The sequence below is a fragment of the Ceratosolen solmsi genome, unplaced genomic scaffold (genome assembly GCF_000503995.2).
Source record: "Ceratosolen solmsi marchali unplaced genomic scaffold, CerSol_1.0 scaffold14, whole genome shotgun sequence".
NCBI classification, from domain to species: Eukaryota; Metazoa; Arthropoda; class Insecta; order Hymenoptera; family Agaonidae; genus Ceratosolen; species Ceratosolen solmsi.
This window is the reverse complement of record NW_011948420.1, coordinates 4,550,999-4,574,522: the sequence shown is the minus strand read 5'-3', so window position 1 is coordinate 4,574,522 and position 23,524 is coordinate 4,550,999. Positions and strand designations below refer to the sequence as shown.

The 23,524-nt window shown below is 23.7% G+C and overlaps 1 protein-coding gene across 1 annotated transcript; it reads right to left on the bottom strand.

Moving 5' to 3' along the window:
- Window positions 1-1,753: 1,753 nt before the first annotated feature.
- On the bottom strand, window positions 1,754-23,003 carry LOC105360970 (uncharacterized). Its single transcript, XM_011498020.1, has 12 exons — window positions 22,929-23,003; window positions 19,034-19,295; window positions 14,832-14,976; window positions 12,675-12,874; window positions 11,994-12,100; window positions 11,056-11,277; window positions 10,191-10,397; window positions 9,037-9,372; window positions 6,086-6,184; window positions 5,198-5,353; window positions 3,611-3,976; window positions 1,754-2,132 (listed from the first exon to the last, which is right to left on the bottom strand). Exons 1-12 carry the CDS (start codon window positions 23,001-23,003, stop codon window positions 1,776-1,778), a joined length of 2,532 nt encoding a protein of 843 aa, XP_011496322.1. The 3' UTR covers window positions 1,754-1,775.
- Between the last annotated feature and the right edge of the window lie 521 nt (window positions 23,004-23,524).

Genomic DNA, 23,524 nt, shown 5'->3' with positions numbered 1-23,524 from the left:
ATATATATATATTTATTTATTTATTTATTTATTTATTTATTTAAGACATTACAATTGGGTTTATTTATAAATATCATAATTCAAGTATAGTCCTCGATTTATTTGTATGAAAATTACAGTTTATTAATGTGCCAACAGTCATGTGATTATTCTATATGAGAATAATGAACAAGTATTCACTTATAATACATAATTACTTTATTGGTGCAATTACGAGTAAATTTTATCCCAATTATAAAAACGTACATTTTAATTTACGTAATTACTAATTATATTTTATTAATATTAAGGTTTTAAATATAACACGCATATTTATAATATTATATGTCATTCGAATAGTAATGATAGAAAGTTAGAATAATTTTCTTCAAATTTCATTTAGTTATATGTTTAATAAAGTTATTTGAAATGGAGTTAAAGTGCGAAGAAAATTGATTTGAAATTACAATCTATTATTCAAAATGAATTACTGTAACTGGAAAACTATTTATTATTTTTATGTTATAACTGTATCAAATAATATTTTCAATGCGTCACAAATAGAAGGAAAATTTTAATTGTATTGTAAGATACGTTAAACATTAAATGTTATTTTTAATTAAATAATCTATTAAATAATTTTGTGATAAATTTAATTCTTTTATTTAAATATTTGTACATGTGAACTTAATTAGCAATTAATAATATTAAATAAAACAATTATACTCATAAACACATATCTATACAAATTAAGTACAAAATTACATGTTTAAGTATACGATTATATTATGTTTTATATTATAATACACGTCATATTTATATATATATATATATATATATATATATATATATATATATAATATATTTTGTTTATAACTTAATTCTATAATAATTATATAATTCTTGTTTATATGCATTTTATAAATTAAAATAAATATAAAATAATTTAGAATAAATATGAATAAATTATGGAACCAAATAAATATGGGATCTTTTTCATTCTTATTGTTCTTTATTGAATAAAAATAGTAAATCTTTTTATATATTAATAATTTTTATTTATCATACGCCAATGATCTCAAATATGAAAATATTAAAGAATAGAGTAAATATTTTTTAAATTACATTAATCTTTCATAATGTTAACAATTGTATATTTAATACAATGAGCCATTATAGTTTTTAATCAGAATTTCGAAGCTATTGTTATTATATATAAACTAATAAAAAATCAAATTATATGCCTAATAATAACGATTTGTGAAGAAATGAATTAAATAAAATATTTAATAAATATTTCGGAATATTCGTGAAATTGATACATTTATTTAAATTAGTTACTTTTCCATTGTATATACATTGTGCATACAATAAAAATTTTAACTCCAACCATGTGATTTACTAATCTCGATAATCTCGTATCTACGATCAACAATTCAAATTATTTGAAAATTTACAAGCATACGTGTATAAAAATAATAATACATTATTATTTTATAGTGAGAAATATATAATAAATAAATTCATCGAACTTATTAATTAATTTAGTAAAACACAGACTAGCTGAATAAAAAAGTTTCCTAAAATGCAACTATTAATTAAATAAAATCATTTATACACAGTTACTAATGAATGGGAGTTTAGTTTATTTAGGTTTACAATAATGCGAATGTTGATATTGTTCTTATTTCTGAATATAACAGCACTAATTAGTAATATATGACAAATGTCCATAATATATGACAATTAATCCATGCAAATGATAAGCACGAAGAAATGCTAACTCAATTTCAATTTCAATTTCTTCTTGTGAGTACTCCACTAGTGCAAAGCTGCTTAATGAAGTTGGCAGCCTCGCGCTCCTCTTGTTCCAGCTGCAGAATGTTTATAAGCTCAGATCTCGAAAGTACCTGAGCGCGGACACGTTGGCTTGGTATGGACATTGGTATCTCGAACATCAATTGCCAATCGATGTCCTCATAGTTAACTAATAACCGGTCAAAGGCCGTTTCACCGATGTGAAACATAGTGTGAGTGAGGGACTTGCTTGGAACTGAATTTAAAGCTGTAACATGTGAGTCTTGTATTTTTTTGTGATGCTTTAGCATATCTAAGAGTACCTTGGAGGTGCGTAGCAAATATTCGTAGATTATCTGTATGAATAGATATGTTGATTAATCTTTTTTTATAAATCCTCTTTTGAATTTATTCTCAATTATTACAGAAATCGTATGTTTAAAAATAGTAAGTAAAATAAAATTAATTGTAAACTTTAACGCTCTATTACTTTTCATTATCAACTTAATTAATATTCATTATCATTGTATAATAATTACTACACGATCAATAAATTACTTGATTATTTAATAAATTTAGACAATGTTATTTCACTATAAACAATGACTATCGGTATATGTGTATTTATCTAAATTAATCTACTAAAAGTTTTAATGTTGAAATTGAAATATTTAGTTATTATAAAATCATTTGAAAAGAGACATTTAAAAGTATTTTCATAAATTTCTGTAGCTGAATAATTTTTTTCAATCTTCATTCTATTCATTAATAAAAGATTAGCAACTGAATGTAATTTACCGAAAATAAATATATGCTTACATGTATATATATATATATATATATATATATATATATATATATAGATATATATATTTATTTATTTATAAATATCTTGCTAATTATATATTTAATTGAAAATCCTATAATCTTGCGTTCCTTCCAAAATTAAATTTCTGCTAACTATTTTTTTTTAACTACATTAAGATTTAATAAATCGAATAATACGAATAAACTAATTTTTAGGCTAATTCTTATAATGTAAGTGCTTTAATATATTTTTATATCATTTGACGTACTATTTCAAGAATTATATGTTTCTTTATCTAATATTTGGAAAAATAAATGATACTTTAGCCTGTATTCTATTTTTAATACATATAATAATAAAATTATCATTTTTTAATATGAATAAATATTAATAATTTTAATTATTAATTAATATCGAAGAATAAGCAAAATGAATGAAGATGATTTGTGTATTGAATTATCATTAAAATAATTATCGAAAGTAAGAGTAGAATTAAATGAAAGTAAATCATTTCAAAACGTTAAAATATATTTCATTTATCATCTTTTGATATTTTATCAAGTACGCTGTGCTACCCATACGTCTACGTGAAATTGTAAAAAATATAAACTCTCTTTATCCTGCTTAATAACGAAACGATATTAATATAAAAATAAATCGAAATAGAAATAGATTATTAAGAAATATTATTAAACTTCAAATAATAACATTTATAAAATGTATTATTAAAATATAATTAATTATAGATTAAAGCTTATATTATCCCCCTTTAAATGTTAACTTTCATTTCTATATTCGAAATTCATAATTATCAGTATTCATTAAATACAATAAATAATCTTGACTGCTTATCGATAATGATTTTTGTCGATTTGTAAGCTGAAGTTATAAAGTCCATACGCAAGCAATAAAGTTAATATATGTGTGAAAGCCAATAGGATGAGGTATAAAGGGTCCGATTATGCTGAATTAATTATTTACGTTAGGGAGCAACGATAAACATCGATCACTGGAAAATTAACTCACCTTCAAGGAACTGCGTCCAATGTCAGTGAAGCTAAGCTCATCCGCATAGCTTTCGATAATACACATTACGTCCTCGATTTCGGGAAGGTTGACCGCGGCTTTTCTCCTCTCCACGCTCTTACGAACAATGTCAAGCAAATCGTCAATCTGCGTTGTATGCTTATTATCTTCGTCGATGCTGCAGAGAGCTTCCGACAACGCGATTGCGGAGGCTGATTTGTTCTGCGAATTAAACGAGCTTATTTCCAGCTCTCGAAGTCGAACTTCGCTTTGTAATTGTTGATGCTCGACGTTATGTTGTGCCGTCGAGTCTGTTGCGTCAACTGATACATTAATTAGCGCCGTATAAAGTGCCGAACACATTACCTGTTGAACAGTTGACTACGTCATTCATTCGTAAAATTGGCTGTTGCAGGACTATACCGGAGCATAATAAATATATTTTATCGAGCAGCTTGTTTACTGAAACGATTCTTCCTTCTTATGTTCAAACAATTTTTTTTTTTAGTTAAATTCAATGATTCAATGATTAAGAGTTCTACTTGAAAAGTCATAAATTATTTATAATGATAAATTCGTGTGAAAATATTATTATTGTATTATTGCAATTATAAAGTAATATTCGTATAAAGTAATTTCCGAATAAATTAAAATAAGCGAGGAATATAGAAAATATAAAATTAACTAAGCGATACTAAATGATTAAAAAAAAAACGCAAAAACAGAAGAGGATGCATAATGAAAATTGTCCATAAATTTCAAATATTAGCGTTAATCTTTCATCGGATATTTGCTTTTACTATATCAACTAATAATATACTTTCGCCGGTATAAATTTTAATACAAATTTTATTTTAATACAAAACACTTCGGACGCTTCGTTTTTACTTTAGAGGCGAGCATTGTAAAATACTTATTGTCATAAAAGTAGCATTTCGTACTATCTTAAAGATTGCATTCAAGCCATTTTTAGCCTTATATAAGTACTTTAAGAATTTATAAAACTTGAAACTTATTAAAAATAACGACTGAGTTATTATGATAATGCTGCACATATAAATACTAATGTAAATGTCGGGGCAAATTTACGCGTTCCCTTACAACTTAGCTGCATGTAAATTTAATACGTATAAGTAGGAACTGAAATTTTATTCTCAGCTTACGTTCGAAATAATTTAGAGCAAAATTTCTATTTTAAATATACAATATTCCTTTACAGGAGAAAAAGCCCTACTCTAGTCACGATATTCGGATTAAATTAGACAACGCATAATCACAGCACTAACTATATTTCAGTAGACTTGCATATCTACCGTAGCTTCAATTTACTTGTAAAAAGCCCAAATAAGCATAGGCAATAAAATGAAATTGAAAAAGGAGATTGAATACCAATATACAGTATAGGGCGTAAATAGAACTCCGTAATGCGAAAATGTTCATCGGGTAAAGCCTCCTCGATTCATTCAGCCTAACTAAAAGTAATTCACAATTATAGGCGGCAAAATGCTATATACAGCTAACTAAATATCCGTTTATAGAATAGTGCAGTAAGAGCGTAAAAGCTACTTTAGCGAAAGGGCGGCAAACCTGAAGTAGAACGGAACCGCCAATTGGTCGGCAGTGGGCGGGTACGTTCTCGTCCATGGCAAGGGCAGTCTGGAGTACACCGAGAGGCAAGCACTCGTGGAGCTCGCCAAGGCACGCCAACGCCAGGGACATCGCTTGATAGATGCTTGCGCCCGTCTACGCACAAACATACATGCGAGGGTTGTGATGGATTAACCATAAATCCTCCGCGATCCTCCGCGTTTAATGAAATCGCGTCCTTCCACGAGCGCACCGGATTGTTAAGTCGCAGGTGTTTCTTTCTCTCTGGCGCTCTATGAATTTTATTATCTTATCGGTTTATCACTGAATCATATTAACGTTTTAGACGTTTAATTATTTTTGCGACCTGCTTAAATCGAATTATTCGCAATTGATTCGCAATATTAATTCCAGTGGTATTTATAGGCCGTTTGCATTTTGCACTCCGACCTCTTAATATTTCATAATATTTCTTCAATGACAAATATTCGTTATTAACGGTCTTCTTGAGATTCTTATAATTATAATATTCTATTATAATAATAATATTGTAATGAAAAAAAGAAATTTTCTATGAGCTTTAAATCAATTTTAAATATCAAATAGGTAATAGTGAGAATACTTGGGGTTGTAAAAATTTTCATACTTTAACTTAACTCTCAATCTTTTTCTAAATCACGTTATTTGATTATGTTTAATTTGTTTAAATTTATAAATCTTTTTTTTTTTTTTTTTTAATTGAATATTATAAATACAATAGAATTCTATAATATTTCATTTCATTTCTTAAAGCCGAGCGATCCTTATGTAAAACGTGAGATATTAAAATTTTAGACGATATTGCCGGGCTTGAATAATTCAAAGTAATTTTAATTGAATTCCACTAACTTTTATTGCATCGAGAAGTGTATCTACGATCGGCCCCATGATTGGTTGTAAAAAATCCAAAAGAGCATTAAGCCAAGGAGGTCTTGCTTGATTCCATACCTGTAACAAATATCGTGAAAAAATTTTCACAAATAATTAGCAATAAAAGTATTGATTTAATAATAACACAACTCAATCTGAAATTCCAGTCTTTACTAATTCTAAATTCTAAATTCTAGGATCGATTGAATTAATCATCCAAGTCAAAATAATAACAGTATTATGATATTGTATGACATAAATTCCAATAAATATTAGTTGAAGAATTTAATGTCTTACACTTCGTCATAAAAATGTTTCCATTCTATTTATGTAATAGCCAAGATATTCGAACATTAGTGCCCTTTTACAACTTTTAAACAGAAAATAAAACTATTTTATAGGCCCTAAAATATTTAAGCAAATAAAACTGTGTGCTAAAATTTATTTATTTTAATTCAGTTTTTAAACAGCTTGTATAGGGTTGATCATTATTTTGATCATTATATCGTTTCTTACATTTGCACAACAATTAGTTGGTCATAACGTAAATTTTATATTAATAATACAAAAATTAATACAAACTCATTTTCATCAATTGATTTTGTTATACATTTTTCTAATGTTTCGTTCTTATTTACGCATTAAATTACATTATCTAAACATAAATTTTACATAAAATATTTGAAATAAATAATGTAAAGGGAAAAATTTTTTACATCCATTGATATATATATTTGCAAGTAGAAAATCAAGCCAAAGAAAAATTATTAAAAATAAAAATTTCTATAATTTAATATCGATAGCCTACTAAATGTAATTTAAACATGTTTGTCTGCAATCTATCAGAATTAAAATCGATTAGCTTTTAATCAACTTAAAATCCTAAACTCTCCCATTTCAAAAACTTTTTATCGTAGAGTTTAAAAAACAAATACTAACTTGTATTACATATAAAAAGTATAATAAAACAGTATTGATAAAATTATTGAGTAAAACTGGTGTATGTTTCTGATTTAGTTGGAGTTTGGAGTGGAATGTTTTTTCAATTATTATTCACAATCAAATATTCATAAATCTGTTTCATAAATAGTGTTACATAATGTCAAGAATAATAATAAATAATTCAATATTTATCGATATCTATGTCTGTATTTTGATTTTTATATTAATTCTTACTTGATATATCCAATCATTTAAAAGATAGGTTTCCTTTTTTTTTTTAATGACTATAATTCTAACATAAATGTTCCATAAATTATTTCATTTGAGTATGCGCTGTTTTTTTAAAGAATTTCATCGCATCTCATCTACTATAGAGTCTCCGTTCAATTAGCTTTACATATATTTTTAATTAATTATATATTAACGATCTAATTTTATTACACGTTTAATTACAAGAAGGTGTAATGTTGATTAAGATCAATCCAGCCACTTTTAATACATTAATATATACAAACGTAATTATTATGTGCCACTCTGTTCCCCTATTCTAATAATTTATATTGACCTATCAACAGCTAATCGATAAGATATCATTGTTCCATCAGCTGAATATGAACCAGTAATCCGTAATCCATTTTCAAACAATAACCGATCTACTTTGTTTCAATTTAATTGGTCGGTGCTCAATTTAATTGTTCATAATGCTACATTTCACATACGATACGCATATTTATTTCTGATTCTAAGAACATCCTAATAATCAATCCTTTTAGTCTTTGAATTGGTTTACAAATAAGATTAAGCTTCTTAGATAAAACTCGGTATACTTAAATCATTTATTCAATTGGACTAACCGCTTAAGAATAATAAATCTTACTCGTTTTTTATATTCTACAAAAAGTAAATATATATATACGGTTACTATCTAAATTATTATCCTTGCTGAATATTTGGTAAATATACATTTTCTAATGCTTTAAAAAATGATTTGTAAGTTATGCATATGTAAATTTATACAAAACTTATTATTACTTTGATATCAAATTTGCATATCACTTATCGTAAAAATTGAAATAAATAATCTCGAAGAATGAAAAATAAAATATATAATAGGAAAATCTCTTTCAAAATTCATTATTTCATTTAAAGCTTTAGTAAATACACGTAAAGATAAAAGTGAATACTAATTGTTATGCAAATTTTATTATTGCATAAATTTAATTTATTTAATCAAAACTAATATACTTAATTACGAAATTTTACGTTTTCTTTTTAAATAAATTTTAGATATCTATGTGTAATTATATATTTTTATACTTTTGATTAATAATTATCATGTATTTTTTACTTTTATTTTAGTTTTTTAATTTTTTGCTATTTATTTTCTTTTAATTTTGTAATTATGACATTTGACATTATGATAGAAAAGATTTATATTAGTAAATTAATTTTGCTTTCAAATTATCTTATTTTGTTATCTTTAAACATTTTTATATTAACTAATCATATAAATGATATGATGTATTGACTACATATGTGCGTAACTGTATTTTAAATTACGTCTGAATAATCCTTTGAATGTCGCATTGTTTGCTAAATTTTGTCTGCTTCTGCACTTGAACTTTTCGAACTCAAATCCACAGTATAAATGATAAGTATAACTGAAATAATTATTTCAATACAATTAGTTTATTAATTATATATATCTTGATTCATTATATTAATGAATCATATGAAATATCTTACTTTTCATGCGCAAATGACAATTTACATAGCTCGTTTCACACTCTGTCTTATCGATTGATTTATAAATAGTCAAGAATTTATAGGCAATGATGATTACATATATTTAGAATTACACAGTAAAGTCATCTTGTATTCATAATTCATAATTCAAGTAGTTATAAATATTATGAAATACTTGTATTCAGCGATTTATTTTATCTTAGCTTAACCGAAAGGTAGAAGAATCCAGTAGTCGTGTTCACCTGTTGCCGATCGAGATAACTCGACCACGTGGGATCTTGTTTAATTGACGACACGAATACTCGCAATACGTCGCAGCCAGTATGTAAGAGAATAAAAGTAAGGCTGTAAAGCCCCATAGCCGGAGTAATTTTCATTATACGCCGGCACGAATTCTTCATGCAAAGAAAGCCGCCGCAATTATGTTGCTCTTTTTCATTCGTCATTTTTTCAGTCTTCGCCTCTGTAAATCCCAGTTTCAATGCGGCAATTCCACCGATGCACCTCTCACCCTTTGTTTGACGTATAAGAATAGTGAGCAGCAATTTTGATAATTCGTAATCGTTCATCGATAGCACCTGCGACATTTCTCAAAAATCATTTGTAAGTAACTTGGATTTATTCATGTTGTTTAAAAAAATTTAAAAATTTATACAACTAGAATCTTAACGATTTTTTGTTTTCAACTCTTAACGATGAACAAATTATTCACGATAAAATAATTCATTTTATTATTACAAAATAATTTATTATTATTATTTATTACAATTTTTAAATCATTTATTTATTTCATGAGTGTTTCATCTTATTTTTACAGCATTATTATTTTATAATTTGGTTACATGAAAAAATTAATTGATAATATCTCATGCATAAATAAATTATGTGTGTATGTAGTTCTTACGAGGTTTTCATATTTTTCAAATTATACATTAGCTTTCTCCTTTACGTTTGTATCAACTTAAATCTTGAAGATGCATTGAAAATTTATTTCTTAAAATTATTTTATCGAATAATATTATCGAATGATAAAATGTTAAAAATACTTTTATCGTTATTAAATACATTAAAATCATTTCAAATAATTTTTACTTTATGCAACTTAACATAAACTAGAAATTCAATGTGTTTTTATGAATTCTTGCGATTCATTATTCACAAGCAATATTCAATAAAACATTTCTAAAATACTCAATATATTATTTAAATTTGCATTTAAAATTGTCTTAAATTATATTTTGTTGATATTGCAAAACTATTTAAACAGTTGCCTTACTTTACATAATATATAATATTCTATTGAATTTTCATTCGTTTTATTAATATTTTTGCCATTAATTTTTATAAACTATTTATTGAATTTTTGTAATATAATGAGTGTAATGTAATTATTTACTTTCATTATTTGTATCCAGTTGGGCTGCGGCTGAGATGTTAGTACATTTAGCTCAAGTATAACTGCTTGATTTTCAGTAAGATTTTGAAATCTTTCGCACTTTGCATGAGATATTCCCAATAAATTTGGGCTGCACACATATAACCACGGAGATGGTCCGGACCCCCGTTTGGATATTGTCAAATTATCCAATCCTTTGCGAAACACCTTTGGTAATAGAAATATTAATTACTCGAAATTATCACATTTGTTTATATAAATGTAATACAAAAATAGTATGTATTAAAACTGTTCTGACAATAATAATCGAGGAAATAAGCTTTATAATTCAAGAGCAAAAATCTGTCATGCTATTATTTATGTACATTATTTATACATAAGTATTAATTATTTGAACATTCAATTAATAATTTAGAACAAAAAATTATATTAATATTAAATTATATTTACAGATTTTAAAAATAAATTGAAGTTTATTTAGAGAAAACCTCTTTATTTAAAAATACATTTAATTATACATTTGTAACAATGATTAAATTTTTGAAGCTACGATTTATCGTTTCATTAATTAAATTAAGCACAATTATAAATAAACAAATGTAAATCTTAAAAATATTAAATTTTCTTATAAAATAAGTTTGTTTTATAATTCATATATCATTAAGCATCATTACAATTGCATGAATTAAGAATAATAAAATAACATAAGATTTCTACAATTTCATTACGAAATCCTATATCATTTGAAAAAATTTTCAAATAATACATATTGAAAAATAAACTTCAATATTTTTATCGATCTGGCATTGTAATAAAATTATTTGAATAATTATGTAGTCGATAAAATAAATAGAATTGCATTTACTTGGAAAAGTATCTTAAGTGGTGCCCCTCTCAGCAAGAAGCAAGTCAGGAGCTCATTGCACTTGGCATGAATGTCGCGTATATAAGGTGATAATTTATTTACGTTTAATCCAATCATTTCGTTACCAGATGTACAAATTCCAAGAGATAGATAAGCGGTACAACATAGTACATTGAAAGCATCTGCCCAAAACTGCATGGATCGCGCTAGACTTGGACGACCCTTTGGTGACGTATAGATATTTTATATATTTATATATTTAAATATTAATCTTTTATATGATTATTTCAATATATAAACGATATATCGATAATTGTTTAAGCTTATAAATTGAATTGATATATTTTTGAAATTACTAATGGGTATATTAAAATTATTGATAAATTCATTTACGTTTTTTTGTATTTATATTATTTATACTTATGTTACTTCTGTACTTATATATATATATATTTATATATATTTTTATATATTTTTATTTTTATATATTTATATATATATATATATATATAATATTTAATGATTAAAATATATTGTAAATTTTATGAAATTTGAAATACAAAAGTTCAGTTTATTGTTTATAATAAACTTATACATATTTATGAAGATTGCAGAAAATTATTATACGTGTAAAATGTAAATAATAGATTAATTACAATTTTTAATACAAATTGGTAATATCAATGACTAAAATAAATTTTTTATCTATACAGAATTCAAATTTGAATTATTACAAGTCCTTTAATATAATTTAGTTTTCAGTATAATTTATTTCTACATCTTATGTCAGCAACATGTAGAAACTTAATTTATATAACTTAGTAAAAAAGTTAGTATTATCGAAGTACTAGCATAAGTGCAAAAGTCTTGTATAATAGGTACTAATCGCATTCATTAAAATGGTTAAACTTGTTCATTAGTCTGTCTGTTTTTCTTACATGAATAAACCGAGCAACAATTATGGAGAGAGACTCATTCAGTATACCAGAGAATATGCGTTGAGCCATTTTCGGAGAGACGGTGTTCCACAAATCCGTTTTTGTTCCTTTGAAATTATATTAGTTTTTTAATTACGTAGAACCACATTATGCGGTTTAATGTTAATTATGTATTCTTTTTCATTCCCTAAACATGATTTTCTAAAACAATTTTATTTACTCAAATTAAACAATGGCATTACAAATCATGTTTATGCTGACAAGAATTTAGGTAAAAATAATTTCTCAAATCTAATACAACTTTCTAAGATTTTTAATAATAGTATACTTATTTAAAAACAAAATAAGAAGAAAATAAAATACTTAATTATAGTGAATGATTATTGTTATTAAATTTTTTCACATTTGACGCTATTATTACCATAAAATAATAATATTTTAATTAGACAAAAAGTCTATTTATACCGTATAAGCTTGTAATGAATTATTACTAAAATTTTATAATTATTTATTGCCCAAAATAATGTATTAAATACGATAAAAAACAAAATCATCGGCAATTAATTAAATTAATTTATAGTTTATTATATATTTTTAACTCTTGATCTTACTTGATATTACTCGATATTTGAAACGATTTTTATTAAAGTTTATGACATAAATGTCAAAAATAGTGTATACCTTGCATATAAAGCCACCACATTTGGATAACATAGGAGCATCTTTCTTTTTCACAGAAAGGTTGATTACTTTGCCAATTCAACGAATCGGCTTCATTTAAAATATAAAGTGAAATAAGACGACAATGAAGATCCAAAAGTCTTTCAGCGACGGCCTCGGCCATTTCATTAAAAGACTTGTAACATTTATGTAATTTAGAACTAAAGAAAATAAAAATATACAATCTTAATTATTCAATATTACTTAAATCATATATATGCGTGAAAATTTTAAGATATCAATTATATGTAATGTAGCAAAATGTAAATATGAAATATATGTAAAATACAATGTTTTAAAATTTTTGAACTCAATTATATCAATACTTCGTACTCATTTTTTTACAATAATATTTTAATTTAAGATACATTTAAATGATTTGTGCTTATATCATTGTTAGACGTTTTTTCTTTGCTTATTATATAAATGTATAATTTTATACTTTATAATTTTACTATACTTTTTAAATTTTTACTTTTGTTTCAATAAAATGATAATATCAAATATATGATTATAAATTTTCAGAAACATTAGCTCAAGTGTCAATATCAATTACTAATATCATTGTTTAACTTTAATATTGTATACAATTTCACATTATGTTTCTAAAATAAGCAATTTCGTATTATATTGGAGCAAGCGCATTTTTTTTTTGTTAAAGTACAATATGATAATGAAATAAAATGTTATATATACACATAAACTTTATGCTTTTATAATGCAACCGTGTAGACAATTCAATTTTTTTTTTTTTTTTTTTTTTTTTTTGAAATTAAAATTAAATTTAATATATTTAACAATAAAGTTAAATAGAAAGTTATTTTACTGTACCTACACGAAATTCAAATAGCCATTATGGTGTTTATGAGGTAATACTAACTGATTGAAAGAAAAAGCGTACGAAGCACCACAAGTCTTCATAAACGAGTTTCGCCAGCCAAAGTTAAAAAAATGATTTACATATAAGCATTCAAATGTTTTTCACTTACTTTTGATTGTATGAGCGCAACAAATGCAAGAATAAATATGGTTGAGAAACATACTTGAGAAAAAATAAAATAAATGAAAAGTATAAACTCGTTTGTACTTTTACTGTTTAAGCATAAGTTTTTCATTTCAAAAGTCTTATTACCTATTACTCAAGATTTATGAAAATATTTAATGTCTAAATCATTCTAGGGCTTCTTATTAAAAAATTTTCTGCATAATAACATGAAATATAGTATTTCAATATTTTGCAATACTTTATTCATTTTATTTTAATTGTCTTAATTGTTTCCCCACAAATATTTATCAATTATATAAACTAGAAAAGATTTCAATATGAAAAATATTTTTTTTTAGAAAATTTTACGTACACCGGCACTATGTAATATTGTATATTAATGTCATTAAAAGAGATTAAATTCAGGAAACTCGATAAATTTATGAAAACATGAAATGCTGGTTTCCAAACATAAATAAGGCATATATACTTTGGTATTTTATAGTATTTGATTTGAAAGCCATAGAAGTTGGTATTTCATTCTAAATAAACTTTTACAGTATTATTATTCTTATAATATTACATAACTATAGAGTATTTATTATGAAATAGAAAATATAAAATTTTATAATTCTGAATTTTTTAATTGAAAATTGTCATAACTAAATATTATTCATAATATAGAAAATAATTTTTATAATTTAAAAATCATTTAATTATTACTATTAAATACACAGAATAAAGCCTATGTACACAAATTATTTATATATAACATATCGATCTAATTTAATTGATGATCTAGTAATACAGATTCATTTAATAATAAGGGACTTTTTTATTGGAAGATTTTTCTATCAAATTTTGTTGGATAAAACTTAATTTCATCTTCTATTATTTCGATAGTCTGAGGAATAAATCACTTTGCTCAAAAAATAATATCTTCCATAAATTGCAGCATTTTTCTATCCTTTCATTCATTTTCCTCATTTCTTTTAAATGTTTTCTCTCTCACTTTATCTATTATTCTCTATTGTTCTCTCTCTCTCTCTCTCTCTCTCTCTCTTTCTGTTTCAATTTTTTTGTTTCCTACTTTATTCACTTGAATTTTGTATATTTGTTTTATTATACTTTACCTGGAAGCTTCGTGTATTTCATTTTTAGTTTGTTGATTATAACACCAAAGACAATTACGAATAAGAGCTGCAGCTCCGAGAGTAGCCGTAAGTACCGTGAGATCTGCATGATCTAGGGATTCCTGTATCAGCGTATGTAAATGCTCTGTAGATTTAATTTATCCGTTTAATAAATATAACAAATTTTAATAACTGTTACTATATACAATCGTTTATTTAGACTAATATAAATATTTATTGCTTATTTTATTTACATTACCATTAATATTGTATCTCATATATTATAAAATACATAAATATAATTTATTAACTTAATATTCTTTATTATAATATGAACATTTTTTACCATTGTTACCGTGCTCTTTTTGCAACTTTTTATATCTTTCTAACTTTTTATTTCTTCTAATGAAATAGCTTGCCTTTGTCAATAAAATACATACACAATTTTATTTTAATAATCTGCCTGTCATATAATAAATTCATCCCTAATATATATATATATATATATATATATATATATATATATATATATAACATGAATTTAAGGCGTTAATTATCATTAAAATGTTCTCGCTGTTTTGTGCAGACAAAACAAAATTATAGAATTTCAATTCTTCTAATATACAATATTTATGTAATATTTTGATAATTTCTTTAAAATAAATTAATTTTTATTCAGTTTTAATCAAATACTCTATCTGCATCTATTTCTAATTGTAAATTAAAAATTACTTGCAAACAATGAAAGATAGAGAGAAGTATGGAATTGTCAAAGACACATAGTTTCCTCCTTTTAAATCTCATAAAGAATATACATGCTTTTTCTCTTCAACACCATGAACTCTTATTAAATGCCTATTCCTTATTCCGTTCATTTACTTGGAATTCCAAAAACTCAAACGATAATAGAAAATCAGAATTAAATGATAAAAACTAATTTTTATAAGTGTTTAATTTTATAAAACATAACATTTTTTTATGTTATTATACTCATTATTCTTAATACCTATATTTTGCTGTATTTTATATATTTTATTTATGTTATTTTTCTTCATATTAGATCTGTATCTCAGAATCAGAATTTTTTCAATTGATTATGTTTTTATTCATTCGTGTATCTTATTCTTCTATTTTATTCTATTAAAATATTTAAAAAGATATATTGCAATCTTAATTTTTGAAATAGAACATTTTTAAGTGATCCAACCAATGTTATTATTGTTTATTGAAGAAAACTATTATTGTAATTAAATTTCAATAGATATCCAGTTTTAATTAAATTTTATTATTAAATTATAACCTGTAAATTCTATATAATATATTGTATAATTTACATATATAATAATACATAAACTATTGATACATCAGCTATTGATAGACTATCTGGAATTATAAATAAATATACACGTACGCGCGCAAACACACACAAACAAAATATATAAACCTAAAAGTTACTTTAACCCTCTCCTAGCTTTATCTTAGTTTGACAGTTTTTCGCTGTGATGTCAGTTATTATAAGTTTATATTATTCATTTTTTTTTTTCGTGATCAATTCACTTTTCTTGTATAACAAAGAGCTATCTTTACATTCATGCAAGTTAACCCCACTTTTTTTCAATTATTACTGTATTAAATACTAGATAATGGCGTACTTCTTGCTTTTGTTAAATATGAATATTTTGTTTTTTTGTGAAATTTATTTTGACTTTAATAACAAATAGTTGCATTTGTAAAGATAACGTCAATTAGTCTGTGATTTAAAATGCTATTTTACTTTTTATTTCTTCTTGTCACTGTGCTTAAGGATTTTTCGTTTCAAAACCTTCCACAAAGCTCGAAAATATCACTAACGACACAGTACTTTTTTTTAAAAGACTATTATTCTAATTATATTTTACTATTATTTCATTTTTTTCTTTATTTTTACCTAATTGTTATATATATATATCATAAATTATTCATTGTTTATTTTTTATGAAATTCCAATGGTCCTTCTATTATATTGATTTTTATTTATTTATAAATATATTTTTTAACATGATTGTATAATATATGGTGGTGTAAGATTTTATATACTCTACCTTAACATAGTATTGATATTTTATTCCATGAATTTTTTTCTATTGATTTTGTATTAAAAGTTTCTCAAGAAGTCACCGATTAATAATACAGGACTTTTCTACTACTAAAAGGGGAATTTTTTTGAAGGTCTTATTTGTTTATTTTATCAGACATTTTATGAACTTTATTCGGTATATTTGGATGTTCACTACGACTATTTATATCAAATAATGATCTCAACGTGGACATACATGATTGTAGTACTGTAAATATTTGTCACTTTTTCGATTTCTATTTGGTTAACCCCTTGATTAGTAGTAAACTCATATATTGTTTTAAAAGATTATATTTTTGCACATTCTTGATCTATTTTATCGTTGATTTACTTAATATACTCAACGTATGACTCATAATAATACCATAAGAAATATTAAACTATAATAATAATTTTTTTACTGAGTTATATTAATTTTTTATTATAGTGGAACTATGATAATAAAAGTAATTGTTAATAAAATGCTGATATAATTAGTAATAAAAATTGTTCTAATAAAAAAGAAAAATTGTTCTTCTGACAAATGAATAATACTGTAATTTCGCATAGAGAAGAATCCCTCAAATTTAATCCCTCGAAGGTTTTGAAAAAAATTTGAATCTTTATCATTTTATCATTTAAGTTAAAATCTTGTTATAGGACTGAATTACTGATTCCATACAATTTTTAACTGTTATCATTCAACGGTTGCTGTTATAATTTATGACGTTTTATTTGCATATAATATTAGGAATTATTGGTTTCTGTGCTATTTCTTTTATTTTATTTATGTATTATATTTACGTATTTTTATTTTAGCATACTCAGTGATAATATAATTTTTGTTTTTTTTTTTATTAGATCGCATTTGTAATAATTAGTTGAATATATTAATTTTTAATTATTATGTATTTTATTATGTAATTCACTATTAATAATCTTATTTATATCGTATTTAAGTATTGATATAAATTGCTATTTATATGAATTCCTCTTTCAATTTGATTTTCGTAAAATTATTAGTTATATCCTACCAATCTATCCTACTATATTATCAATTGTTGTTATTTAATCGCATGTTATTTATAAACACAATTAAATTTTCTTGATTATATTGTATTATGTATAATAATGAAAAATTTTACATTTTTGTCAATTCATATTTCTCTCATAGAGTATTTGCTTCATTATAATATTCTTCGGCTTCATGAACCTTCAGAGCATGGAACATTCGACACACCACATATGTGTAACAATAATCTTGTTCATACTATATGGTTTTTCAGAAAATTCATGCATCATAACTTTATGTTTTAATTGATATCTCATATCTCTTAGCTTGAAGTGTATCCATCGTATTGTTTTGGTTTTGGTTTAATATATAATCAGGCCTGATTTACGTATTTTTTTTTTTTAATTTTATTCGTAAGTCTCTATTGATATTAAAAAAGTTAAAAGTACGAAAAACAACCAAGGAATATGTTTTACCATTATATTACTGTTTATAAGCATAATTTTTCTCAATAATTTTTTTAAATTATATATATATATATATATATATATATACCACAAAAAGTAATATAAAGCATAAAAAGTATATATATGTATGTAATTTACTCACAAAAACATTATTTATACCTATGTATACCTTAAAATATTGAATATGGAGGCGTAGTAGAATTTAAAATATTTTTTAGAATTAATTACATGGAACTAATTTTACTTATAATTGCAATTTATCCATTGTTTATATAAATTTTAATAGAACTGAGCTACAATTTCAACATTAATATTACATTTATATTACATAACATTTATTATATGATCTTTGCAGTATTACAGTAAAACATAATTAAAATTATTGCATAATAAACTTAAAAATTAAACCAGTTATTTTAATGCTCTTTTATAAAGTAGAGTTTCTAATAATATTAGCGAGGTTTAATTAATTGCCAAAGATACTGACTTTGTTATTATAAGATAGCAATTCCATCTATTTTTATTTTAGATAAGAATAGATATGTTATTTGTTATTTTTATTTATTAATAAATAAGTTAGAATTAAATGTCAATAAATAAGATATTACATGCTATATTTCATACATACCTAAGAGCTGTTCTGACGTTTCAACAACTAACAAAATGAATTCACTCGGTAGAGTTTTTTTAACTACTCCACTATCATTATCGTTTTCAACATTATCTTGATTTCCTGAACTTAATCCTGATGGACGTTTAAAAGCCGCCATGAATTCAGCTTCCCACCAAATTACGATTTTGATTGCAGCGAATGAGGCATGACGCGGAAAGTCAAATTTCCCACCGCATACTCTAATACACAAAGGTTCTCGTAAAACTGTCTGCATATCCTAAAGAAAAATGTCTTTTTTTTCGTATTAATGAATTATTATTTTATGATTTATTTGTAATTAATTGATCACCTATCAATTTATATTCTAAATTACATATATAGCACAAGCATATTAATAGATTGAATATTATATATTGAATGATAATGTTGAATATTTTATATTATACAATATATATCATTTTTAAGAAACTTTTAAACAAATTCGATATCAATTGATAATATAATATATTGCAAAATTATTTTTTGTAAAAGAATATTTACATAAAGAATTCAGAAAGTAAGGCTATTCTCTTGAGATTAAACAAAGCAATAATTATTCTTAATAGTTCTAATATATATTCTAGTATTGTATCTACATTTACAATATAAGAATGAATTGTAACAATAAATTTTTAGGAATTTTAAATGAAACGAAGCAAAACTTATAACTAACTTCACTTTTATGCACATATTTTCATAATACTTGGCATTTTTAATTAATTGTCTAAAAATTTTAGTACTTAAACATTTTAATATTTTCAAAGAAGTATAAATTCTTTCATGATTTCTACCAATTGTTAATAATTCGATTTTATCTTTATTTTATCGTAAATTCTTAGTAAATAATTAGTTTTAAACATAATTTACATGATATTTATAAAATAATATTCAATAATTTAAAATATTATAGTCAGTGCCTGTACAGTTGAGAAAGGTTAAAATTATCAGAAAATATATTTAAATATTTACTACTTGTATATTATCTACATATATAATGAAATTTGAATTATAATTTGATAATATCAAAAAAAAAATTCATTATTTAAAAAATTCGAATATTAAATACAAAATTTCTTATATGTTTTTGTTGATCATTATTTATAAAATATTTTTATTCATACTATTTAAAATGTTTAAGAAAATACGGTACTATCGATGCAGTTTATAAAAATTAAAAAAAAAATAACAAAAAGTTATACAACGTTGTATAAGCAATTGTGTGAAAAATATTCATTATGTTCATTACGTATGCCACAAATTCTTTTTATTGTATGTGTGTGCAATTAAATAAAATAATATACATGACCTTTTTTTATCTCGTAAAATATATAATTCTAGGGATTATATAATGAAATAAGGACTATTGCAAATATGTACTTTAATCTCTGCAAAATCTATTAAAATTAACTTTTTTCATACAAGTGCAAAATTTTCATTTATAATGTATAAAATGAATGTTCATTAATAATGATATTATTATTTAATCGATTTCAATAAATTAATATAATAATCAAATAAAAAATTTTGATTATCTTTTAGAATTATTATTTGATTAAGTAGTTAAAATAAAATTAATAATAATATTCCAATGTAAAAAACATAAAATGGTTAAGTTAATAGCAAGAAATGTTATTTATAACGATCAAGATATTCTGTATAATAGTAAAATTCTGTACTGTATAATATTATTGTAATAGAATAATGTTTATTTATGAACATGTACTGGAATAATCAAGAGGATGTATTTATATGATTAATAAAATTTCATTCTGCTAATTACTGAAACAAAGTATGAATAAAACAAGAGGAATTTACTAATTTTTTTATCAAATCTTATACATCGTTTTTTAGCAAGAAAATTCTGTGAAGAACTGAAAGCGAATCGTTCATTTGAGTGCTTCTCCAGTCCCTACGAGAATGTAATGGAAAATTGGAGCGAAGATCTTGGTCGGATCCTCGAGGCGATCGAACGCTTGTGCAATGTTCATCGGTGCGTAGAGATGAAGGGAGCTTACTCAGCTTTGCTCGAGGAAATGGATGGGGAGACAGTAAATAGGTAGTTGATATGATTTTTTCTCTACGCACTCGCCATTCACTCAATCATATGGTTTGGTTTATCCTTAGGAGGCGGGTGGGTCAAGGAAACGGTATCTTGATTGACGTACTGTAGGATGTGATCGTGTTAGCTGTCAGACGTGATATTTTGCCCCTTTTCGTGCTCTATTTTATGAACATATGCCAAATATATTACCAAATTCGACGATATACAAAATCTATTAACAAATTATAAAATATGATACATAAAAGCTGTAATCAACTATTCTTAAGACCACGCTCTTATTAAATCGAAATATGGTATATTTATGTTATAAAGAATCAGGAACAAACAAACAATGAATAAGTTTTTTAAGCCACATTTTCATCGTTAGGTAAATAATAATATTACGCAGCAAATGGCTCAGTCTATCAACGTCTATTTACAAAAGGTTCGCATAATCGCACACATAGATTTTACGATAAAATTAATTATTCTAAATAAGGAATGGTAAAAATATACTAAAAAAATTCAAAATTATCTTGTTTTAAATATAATCAAAATAGAAAAACACCCATGATTCGGATGAATTATTAATTATTCCTAAAATACATAATATACAATAAACTACCACTAATAATTTAATAAAAAAATTTTTATAAGTTATATTTTATAAATGTTATTATTCTTACAAATAACTTGTTATAATTAATAAAATACTCACACAGAATCTATATATTAATTTGATTAATACTTATAATAAGATTAATATTAAATCAGAATTTCAAATACATCAATATGAATATTAGTAAAAACATAAACTAAAATAATTCAATTAGAAAAAAAATATTAATATTACCCTTGAAATATTTTATTATTATAAAATATATGTTTTTATAATAGTTATTTTATACTATTCTATGTCTTTATAAAATTCTAATCATTTATATTAAATTAGTGATATTTAAGAATAAAAACTATCCAAGTTGAATTTTTCAAGGTAGTTAAATAAATTTTACAAAAAATTGTAAAACAGTTAATGAAATCAATTTTTATCAGGTTAAAAATATTTATTTACAATATATGACGATATAATTATAATGATTATTGAGAAAAATTTTCGGATCAATTGTCTGGAATATAATCGAAATATATTGAAAATATTTCAATTATTTAAATCATTTATAAAGCATATGAAGAGATTTTAATAAGTAAAATATGTTAAATTGTATATTGTGTGTATATAAATGTACGTATAATTTCTTAGTTATTTTATGAAAATTTATACATTTTAAAACTTAAAATTTATAATTATTATTCAATAACAAATATAAAAAAGAATTTAAAATGAATATATAACTTAAAAATAATTTATGTTTTATTTTATTGTTTAATTGTATTTTCTAAAGAGTAGTAAATCAATAAGTATATTTGTTTTTAAACGTTTTATAGTGTTTATTATGTATTAAAGATTGATTAGCTTTATCTAGATTATTATCTAAATCTAATGTTTATGTTTGCACTTTATTCATCAGTTTTTTTCTTTTATCATTTATTTTGATAAATTAATGCATTACTTATCGTTCCATTCCAATATTTATGAATATATTGTTTCCAATATTGCTCTAATCATTTTCGTCCGATGTAATGAAATATACGTGTGAAGATTGATATTTTGCGTGTGATTATTCAAATGCCGTAATAGAATGATTGCAGTAATTTTATGAAAACATTTATGTCGCACATAATTATATTCCGTGCGATATAAATTTAATATAATCAACAAAATTGTATAAATATAACTTGTTTTAAAATACAAGATTATTAATGATTTACCTGATAATATTGCATATCACGCTGTAGAAGGATCCTCACGCGATCCACCAAATTTCCATCTTCCATAATCTCCATATTCACCTATTGATTAACAATATTTGTATACACATCAGATCAATATCAATCACATTGTATTTATATATGTTTATTTTTAATTATAAATAAATTCTAAAGACCATAAGATAATTGCCCATTAATTAAATTTATATATGTATTATACAAATAATAAAAAAATTGTATTTGTATCTGGAATAATATTTTTATTGATTATCATATAAGTGAAAGTATTTTTATATTTTGCTAAAGATATAAACATATCAAATTTTTATGTTGTGAGAAGAAATTTATAGAATGTGATTTACTATTTTATCGTTAAAAAATTTTTTATAAAAATATTTTGACGCTTGATGTAATATTTTATTTAAACACTTAAACATTACCAAAAACATTGTCAAATAATAAGACAGTTTCAAGAACAAATATATGAATTATTATCAATTATAAAAGTACAATGATGTATAAATCGAGAAATTCTCGTATTCTTAGAATATTAATATTTACTATTTTTAAACTAAATATTTCATGACATAAATAAT

Coding starts and splice junctions, on each gene's coding strand:
- LOC105360970 (XM_011498020.1), bottom strand. CDS start 23,003: ATGGAGATTATGGAAGATGGAAATTTGGTGGATCGCGTGAGGATCCTT. Junction 12,875..14,831: donor GAAATACACGAAGCTTCCAG/GTAAAGTATAAT, acceptor TATTTTCTTTAG/TTCTAAATTACATAAATGTT. Junction 9,373..10,190: donor ACTGGATACAAATAATGAAA/GTAAATAATTAC, acceptor GAAATGTCGCAG/GTGCTATCGATGAACGATTA.